The 9947-nt window shown below is 34.3% G+C and overlaps 1 protein-coding gene across 1 annotated transcript; it reads right to left on the bottom strand.

The window, feature by feature from the left end:
- Window positions 1-5088: 5088 nt before the first annotated feature.
- LOC105731092 (olfactory receptor 2AK2) lies at window positions 5089-6012 on the bottom strand. The gene has a single exon (XM_012472667.2). The coding sequence runs from the start codon at window positions 6010-6012 to the stop codon at window positions 5089-5091; it is 924 nt and encodes a 307-aa protein (XP_012328090.2).
- Between the last annotated feature and the right edge of the window lie 3935 nt (window positions 6013-9947).

The following is a 9947-nucleotide window of genomic DNA, read 5'->3' as shown; positions in this document are numbered from 1 at the left end:
AATAAAGTGCGTTTTATTAAGTAAGCTACAACAGAGGGCAACTGCAACCTAACCCTGTGGCTCATTCTCAGAAAGTAAATAAAACACACTCCTGAGAATCATTCTTGCCAGTGAGAGAGGAGACAGAATTTGACTTTCACCAGGGGTTATCTGGGGGTTCTCCACTGGTGATTTTTATTCTCTGGCACTTCTAGTCTGTGTACACATCGACAAAGTGACCCTCTATGGAGATTGAAGGGCTGTGGTTGCTGCTCAGAGTGCCAGCTGGAAATTCAAGTATAAATAAAAGCCTCAATTGGCAAACCAACCCACTGCAACATGGGGAGCTTTTTTATGTGGGTGTCTCCATTCAAATAAGTCAATTATAAAAAAGACGTGAGATTATTGAGAAACGTGTTTACAGATGCCACGGTAGATGACATTGTGGAAATACTGTTAATTGTATTTGTATGATAAGGTATTGTGGTTACATATAAAGGAAGAAACTCAATTCAAGATTACATATGACAAAGAAGTGATAAGATGTCTAAACTTTGCTTTAAAATAATCCACAAGCGGCCAGGTGCAGTGGCTCACACCTGTAATACCAGCACTTTGGGAGGCTGAGGCAGATGAATCGCAAGGTCAGGAGTTTGAGACCAGCCTGACCAACATGGTGAAACCTGTCTTTACTAAAAATACAAAAATTAGCCCAGCGTGGCGGTGCACACCTGTAATCCCAATTACTCAGGAGGCTGAGGCAGGAGACTTGCTTGAACCCAGGAGGCGGAGGTAGCAGTGAGCTGAGACTGCACCACTGCACTGGAGGACAGAGTGAGATTCTGTCTCAAAAAAAAAATCCACAAACATTGAATGTATGTGGATTTGTTGGGTGGATAAACATGAAACAAGATTTGTTGGATCCATGGTACTTCCTTAATTTTTTTTCTTTGATGTGGTGTTCTATTTGAAAATTTTTAATTTTTTTCAAAGAAATATGGGTATTTCAGCAAAAGGAAAAAAAATAGAGACACAGGGAGGAAGGGAGGAAGAAAGGAAGCAGAAAGAGATACCCTCCCTGTGGTGCTTTCTTGCACATTTTGTTTTTCATGTGGCTGTTCGATGGCGATGTCCCAAGGAAACCCAGGCAGAGGCCCTGTCTTCCTAGGTCGCTGAAGTAGCACTAAGCAGCAGCACATGTCCACACTTCCAATATTGGTACAAAAACAAGAAGTAAACATTTGAATGTAAGACATTAGACATTGCTGTGACTACTTGTTATTACAATTAATCTACCACAAATAATACAACCTTTTGAACAAAAGTAAATCTACCTAATTTTAATAAAATTCTTGAGAAAATATTATTCACAGGAAGAAATATTAAATTTAATTCCTACTGAACAATGTACAACAGTTAACCTCAAATGGATTAAAAACACATTGAGAACAAAACAAATGTTTGTTATAAATTAGGGGCAAATATTCATGAGTAGACATCAATTTCTTAAGCAAGTCATATGAAATAATAACTAAAAAGACATCGTTGAGAAATTTGACCACATTAAAAATTTAAAACTTTGTTCATTGATACATACCTCAAATAGATGGAAGTTCTGGTTATACACTAAAATGAAACAGTATACTAAATAAATATATACCTATAATAATATTCTTTGATTCAGCTTCATATATATATAATCTGAAAAATAAGAAAAAAGGCATAAACATTTACATCACAGAAAAAAGAGACGTATATGGCCAGCAAACTTCTGAAATAATTGTCAAGAATGGTATTTTATCCCCATTCCAGCAGAAAAAATAGAAAACTCAAACAATATCGAATGTTGTTGAGTGTGTTTATTGGCAAAACAATTTACCATTGCTTAGAATGAAAACTGGTATTGTCGCTTTGGAAAATAAATCACCGCTGTGTTTACACTGGACTTTCATATTCAATATAGTTCCACTATTCTGTTTCTCTCTATAGAACCCAAGGAACTTCTTCAGGTACACCACGAGTCACAAAAAGGAAGGTTCAAACTGTTTGTTTTTATGGCAGATATATAAAATTCCCGTGTCTAAATAATATAATAAATAATTGTTCTTGTATTCACAAAATAGAATATTTTACAATACGTTTGAGCAATAAAAGATAGAATGAATTGTAATAATACCATGAAGTAAGCTCAGGAAGATTGCTTTCTGCCCAATAGCTTTTCCAAAATTTTATGAATCATTTAACAATCGAAGCAAAAGATGTTTAATATCTGCATTTGGATAACATAAAGCTAAATGAATGTGAGAATGAGACGCTGCAGAACATTGGGTTTAGGATGGTGGAAATGTTGGCAGTAGAAGTTGAGACATGCAGTAAGGGCAGCCACATGTGGTCTGTAAATTGCTATTAAGTTCTTAGATTTTATGTTGGGTGACAGGTTCAACTGTACTTTTCAGATAATCAAAATTCAACCACCACTTAAAGGATATTTAGAGTCCTCTGTAAGACAGAAGACTTAGATACCTATTTTAGTATGACTACAGATAGAATTGTGACATGATAAACTGAGTTACTTCGTGTTTGAAATACAAGTTTCAAAACAAACAAAAAAATTTTGTTACGTTTTGTTTTTTATGGAGATGCCTTCTTCTTAGTGTGTGAGCCTCTGTGGCCACAACTATAAAAAGCTCAGCTTTCCTGTAAATTTAGGCAGAAAGTACATAGAAGGAACACAGCATGTTTAAAAAAAAAAAAATGCCTGTGTTTTTTCTTTAAACACAGAGTGTTTTAAAAAAACTCCATAAGCAACTACATTGAGGACTGGATAAAAACAAACAAAAACAATGACGTTTTAAAAGGGTCTTTTGCAAATATCGCATATTCTCACTCACATGTGGGAACTAAAAAACTGACCTCAGGAGCTAGAAAGTAGAATGACAGACACCAGAGACTGGGAAGAGGATGTGGAGGAGGAGGGGAAGAGACGTTGATTCGTGGGTACAAGCGCACAGTTAAACAGAAGGAATAAGTTCTAATGTTCAATAAGAGTACAGTGATTGTACTTAAAAACAATGCATTATACATTTCAAAATAGCTAGAAGAGAGAACTTGCAATATTCCCAAACCCTGGAAATGGTAAATACTCAAGGTGACAGACATCCCAAATATCCTGACTTTATCAGTATACATTCTATGCATGTAACAGAATATCATATGTATCCCATAAGTGTGTACAAATATTTGTATCAATAAAAAATAACACAAAATAAAAATAAATAAAATAAAAATATATACATTGCTCACTGTGTTTATTTCCTTCAGGGAGGCATCTAAGGGAGTGGCTATGAAGAATCAATGTGGCAACTTGAGTTTCTGAGTCTTTGGAACAGCATCCTCATGACTTAAACTAATCTACAATGTCTTAGCACTCTGATCCCTACCTATCATTGAAAGTAAACTATTATTAGTAATATACTATAGCAATAATTGGAGATGAAAAGGACCTCAGAAAAAAAAGGTTTGGTACCTCTCACCCCTTTTGTACAATATAATAGATATGAATAAAATGTTGTCTAAAAGATTATCTAATGGATTGGCATTTATAATATTCTTAAATGCTTGTACATCAAAATATTAAGAAGCAAAGAAACACTAGAAATAATAGCATCTCAACAACTTTCCAGCTTTCAGAGGTTGCCACACAATCACTCCCAACCACTACTGGGCTTGTTGGACTTATCATATCATATACATATATTCCAAAATGTTTAAGAAAGATTCTCGAGTCTTCGATTAACAAAGTTAGTACACAGAAGTTGAAGGGCACTTCCACTGCCCTTAAAGCATTGATAAAGTCTACAAAACTTTAATTATCTTTTGTCCTTTACAACAATGGATATGGGGTTGATCACTAACAAAGACAGCAAGCCACTAATCACAGCCAACTGTGTCTCTGCTCCAAGCACGGGAAAGAAGGGGCTTAATTGGAAGAAAGCTGTGCAGGGCTCATTAAATCAGGCTTCTGGGACTGTGATATAAAAACTTTTAATGAGTTTGGCAAAGTTGAACACCACAGAGCCTTATTAAATAGCCTCTCATTAGCAAGAGTTAAAACTTTATTTTATTCCCTTGGAACTTGTAGCTAATTGCAGACATTCTATTAGATGAATTGGGGGAAATTCTCAGAGATTAATAAGAACTTTATTAGAAAACCCAAAGGAGACAAAGTTGTGTGGTTGCCATGGTGACACTTGGCAGGAAATGAGTCTCATAACAGTAATCTATCCCTATGCACTTGAATATTCTAGTACTTCATCTAAGTTTATCTATGTTGTAGCATGAACCAGAATTTTATTCTTTTTAAGGCTATATAATGTTCCATTGAATGTATATACACGTTGTTTCTCCCTTCATCCATAAGGAATATTTAGGTTATTTTTTTATCCTTTGGGTATTGTAAATAATGATGCTATAAACATAGGTACTCAAATATCTGTTTAAATTCAAGCTTTCAATTGTTTTGTGCATATGCCAAGAAGTGGAATTGCTGGATCGCATGATAATTCTTTCACTTTTTAAAGGATGTCCCATTTGATTTCCACAGTGGCTGCAGAAGCAATGCACAGAAGTTCCAATTTCTGTACATCTTCCCCAACACTTTCTGTTTCTGTTTTTGTTTATTTATTTTAATAATAACTATTTAATAGGTATAAAGTGGCGTCTCACTGAGGTTTTGACTTCTATTGACGTGACTCAATAGAAGTCAACAGGCTGGGGTGCAGTGGTGCAATGTATACATAACAAGCTGACTTGGTCGTTATACAGATTATCTGGATGGTACATCTTTAGGTAGATTTTACTTTTATGGTTCACATTTCAGAGCATTCAAGAAGGCAAGTCAAAATATTAACATGCCAGCAGAACACTGAGTTGAGAAGGTTGAATTCTATTTCTTTAGAAATTAAAGCAGTTTGATAAACATTGTTTTTGTGACTTCTATACAGAAAACACGTATTTATATCTTTCCAGATAGTTTTCAGGAACAGCTTTTTATGTCGTTAATCCTCAATCGATATAGGGTTTACAGTCATATTTTCGACAGCATATCCATTATCCCAACAGTCTCCTCATTGCCCCCATGACTTCCTTATTTCTCAGGCTATAAATGAATGGGTTCAGTAGAGGTGTGATAATGGCGTAAAATACTGCCACTGCCTTGCCCTGTGATGGGGAACGCAAGGAGTGTCGCCTCGTGTAGGTAAAGAGAGCAGTTGCATAGAACAGGCTTGCCTCAATCAGGTGGGAGGAACAAGTGGAAACGGATTTTGCCTGTCCTTTTCCTGAGCTCATGTGGAACACCACAATAAGCACTCGAGCATAGGAAGCTAGAATGGCCAAGAATGGTAGCAGCAGAATAGTAAATCCACTCAGGAGGATTGTATACTCGTACTGGGAGGTGTCCTGACACACCAATGACAGCAGAGCTGGAACTTCACAGAAAAAGTGGTCAATGAGCCGAGACCCACAGAATGGAAGTTGAAACACATACAACGTATGCATGAAAGCGCTGACAGAACTACTGGCCCATGCATATGCGACCATGAGGCAGCAGATCTTCTTGCTCATAAGTATAGGATAATGTAAAGGATGACAGACAGCTACATAGCGATCGTAAGACATAAAACCAAGGAGAAGGGCTTCAGTTCCACCAAGGGCCAAGAACACATATGCTTGAATCTCACAGCCCAAAAATGTAATGGTCTTGCTCTTTGAGAGGAAGTTGACTGCCATCTTGGGCACCGTGGTGGAGATGTACATCAGGTCGATGACGGAGAGCTGACTCAGCAGAAAGTACATCGGAGTGTGGAGTCTGGTGTCCAGTCGAATGAGGTGGAGCAGCATGGTATTTCCCGTCAGAGCCACTGCAAAGAGGGTGGCAATGATGACAAAGACAAGAGGGTTTACCCGGCCATACTGGAAAAGACCAACAAGTAGAAAATCTGTCCCAAAACTTTGATTTTTTCCTGTTTTCATGTTTTAAACCAAAATGTCAAAGCAGATGACATCTGAAACGTTCATGTAATACTATTGACTGCCCTTTAAGAGAAAGCAAAGTGGCAATATTAAATACAGTAGAATTTTCTGGTTCCTCTTTAGATGAATACATTTCTCTCCTATTCAATTCATACGATGTATCCAGAGAAAAATTCCCATTTTACAAATGATTATATGAAAATAAGGATACTTATGAACTGCAGAATAAAATATAAAATGAAAATAAAATAGAGTACTTAGATGATTTGTCTGAACAAATTGTTTCTCCTTTGTAATTATAAAATCACTCTGACTCAATTTTTCATATATATGTGACATGATAGAATTAGTCAAATATATAATTTTAAGTATTCTTCATTTCTCCTTTGATTACATTGGTTATGCATAGGAATATATAAATATAAATACTAAATAAATGTAGTAACCTTTATATAGAAGTGCTATTTCAGACCTTATGATTTAATCAGTATTTTATTTCTTTCTGTGAATGCACACACAATTTTATAAACTTGGGGTAAAAGGTAAACCAAACATTAGGAAGAACTTGAGAATGAATCATTGAAATACAAAATATTTATTATTCTTTGACTCAAGTAGCATGTAAAAAATGGTTATTTCACCACCAGGGGTTTTTTTTTTTTTCCTTCTTCCTAATAGTCTAGCTTATATATACTACCATAGCAAATAATGCCTTATTAACTACAGGTCCCATGTTCTAAAAATATTTAGTGAAATTATCTGAAACAATATTAAATGCTCTCAGCATTTATGGGGCCTTGACCAGGAGCATAGTACAGTGATACTCTCTGGAACTCATATTACATTTAGACTGAAAAGCTTGGCTATTTTTGAAAAACTAAAAATAATACAAGTAGTTGCCGCAAGTATATAAATTGATTTTAAAAGTTATAATTACACGAAGCTAGTAATACTGAGTTATTTTCCTTTTGTACTAGACTAAAATATTGTCACATAACTAATTACAATTAATAATATTTAAACTATATTCTAATATTATACCAGAAGGCTTTATTATAAAATATGTATACAATATAAAATATGGAATGTCACTGAATTCATAAAACAAATATCATCAGAGGGTAATACTTACTAAACCAATTAATAAAAATTCAACCTAAATTTTAAGATTATATATTTCAGACTTGACAAAATTATTTTTAAAAAATCTAGAAAGAAGACATCTAACTTGTTAAGAGTGAAAATTTTTTACCAAAATCTAACAGGAAGGAAATAGGACAATAAGATTGTATACAGGTAAATGAATAAAATATTGGGTATAATTGAGTATGATAGAAAAAGAATAGTTATAATAAAATTTATGTAGTAGAATAAATTGCTATATAAAATACAGTAATATATCTCATATAATATATATTATCAATCACTTGTACAGGGTAGGGAAATTGCCCTAAAATAAAAATAAGAAAATGAGCAACAGTTTCAGAATTGTTGGAATTATCATGTCATCATACGATGATCATTTTTCAAACTTATTAGTGTTTACTTCTCAAAAAATTACATGCAGAAAAATATAGATTTTAACTAGAACACACAGAAAATTCTTAGGGCAATAAAGTTAATTTTTTACTGTCTTAAATATAAAGCCTCAATTGAATGAAAGAAAAAAAAAGACCTGACTGAATAACCAGGAAAAAGAAATAAATAGGTGATTCATAAAAAAAATAGAAAGTTTAAAATAGGGTAATTACCTATCTAAGCCTAAACCGATGTCATGCAAATAAAACAACCTTATTAAGTTACTTTTTAAAAGGTCAAGAATGTGATTCAATGTACACTAATATATTTTTGGTAACACATGGTAGATTTTTTAAAAATGATTTTTTACCGTAAACTTTTATCATTTCCACACATTTTGGACTAGCAGTTTTATTAGAGGCAATTTTACTTGCATAATATATGAAATGCATCTTTGGTATAAACATGTTAAAGATGATATCTTTTCTAAGAACAGTTTAGAAAAGCACATGGTAAAATTTTTTTTAATGATTAATCTGATGACATGTTACATGTTCAAAAAGTAGCTATGAAAACTGGACAAATAGAGATTTTACACATACACATACAAATAAACAATTACAATACCTACTGGTCATAATTCAGTCAAAAATGCTTTATGATTGGAAATATCAAAAAAAATATTCCAAAACAGAAACACACTGGTGTTTTGATGTTGCGAATCTTACTTGGCTATGAAGGATGCCACCAGTTTCACTAAACTTCTAAAACAAATCCATTCCTCCCTTCCATTTTCCACAGCCAAGCAAAAGACTACCTTGTATGCTACTCTTGTTCTCCTCCTAAATTGAGTTGTTAGTAAAATTCTATGTTAATTACAGTACCTTTCTGACAGTAGGCCTCAGTATGTCAGGCTTAATTACATTCTTTACACAAATCAACTTGCTGAGACTGTGTGGTTAAGAGGTATTAAAGGAGAAATAATCACACCCAACTACCTACCATTTCTGCAAACATTAAATACACTTTAAAATTCTGTGAGATTTAAAAAGATATATTCATCATCCTCTTCATTTAATTTTAATTAAGCAGAATCCTTAAGCTGTTTGTTAAGTGTACTGGAAGATTTTCTAATCAAATTTTCTCCCACCTCTAATTACAAAACATAATCCTCTGGTAAACATCAACAACATTAAATGCTACAAAATTCTCTTCATAGTTTTGAAGACCAAGGCTATAGCAAATATAATGTTTTATAAATATAAATATTTTACCTGACAGGTGAGAGAAATGTGCTAAGATGAACACAGAAGCTCCTAAAACACATCCAGAGTCTCCTTAGTCCCGAGAAAGAATTTTCCCAACTCCGAACCTCCTCACCCAATAGCAAATATTACTTTCTTTTCTTTTCTTTTTCTTTCTTTCTTTTATTGAGGCAGTGTCTCACTCTGTTGCCCAGTCTGGAGTCCAATGGCATGATCTTGGCTCACTGCAAACTCCGCCTCCAGGGTTCAAGTGATTTTTTTCTGCTTCAGCCTCCTGAGTAGCTGGGTTTTCAGGCATGTACCACCAGGCCCAGCTAATTTTTGTATTTTCAGTAGAGACAGTTTTCACCATGTTGGCCAAGCTGGTCTCAAACTCCTGACCCCAGGTGATCCACCGCCTTGGCCCCACAAACTGCTGGGATTATAGGCCTGAATCACACTTTATTTAGATGAAATTCCAAATAAAAAGTTCAATTGAAATTAATGTGAAAGAAATCTATTAAGTGTGACATATTTTATGATACTCTATTCACCAATACATTCAACAAATTGCAATTTCCAACCTCAAAGACATATAATTATAATGTAGCCTACTCCATTATGTAATGGCTTGGACCTTCAGTATGAGTTAAGCAACTTAAGGAAACATCCATTTGAAGTGTTTTCTAAACCACTCCCAGCCCTTCACCAGGTAGAGAGGGGGCAACGTTATCATTTCTGCTGATCATGATAGTTTTGAGAACTAGCTTACTATTATTGGACCCATAAACTGAAAGCCACACATTTTCCCCTGAATAATTTTTGAAGTATGAATTTAATTCATTGTTATTTTCATAATAATATGGCCTCTTGTCATTCTTATCATCATCTACATATATTTTGGCATTATTGACCTCCACATTTATCTTGAAGTTTGAATTCTGCTTTTATACAAATTCTTATTATAGAAAGATTGAAAGATGTTAGATAACTCATTACAGGAGATGAGAACTAGAGAAAGTGCAGAAATAGAAGCTGTGGATACGCAAACATCCAGAGTCTCCTTAGTCCTGAGAAAGAATTTATTATTATCTCCTTACCACTATCACTACTATCAGGCAAGAAGATAAAGTTCTAACAAGGGAAGTGTCAATAGTAACTCTGTATGCTAGG

The sequence above is a fragment of the Aotus nancymaae genome, unplaced genomic scaffold (assembly GCF_030222135.1).
Source record: "Aotus nancymaae isolate 86718 unplaced genomic scaffold, 86718_ANA_hifiasm-v0.15.2.pri h1tg000032l_1, whole genome shotgun sequence".
NCBI classification, from domain to species: domain Eukaryota; kingdom Metazoa; phylum Chordata; class Mammalia; order Primates; family Aotidae; genus Aotus; species Aotus nancymaae.
This window is presented reverse-complemented; position numbering and strand designations above follow the sequence as displayed.

Excerpts from the sequence above, each read along its gene's own strand:
- LOC105731092 (XM_012472667.2), bottom strand. The coding sequence starts at position 6,012 with ATGAAAACAGGAAAAAATCAAAGTTTTGGGACAGATTTTCTACTTGTT.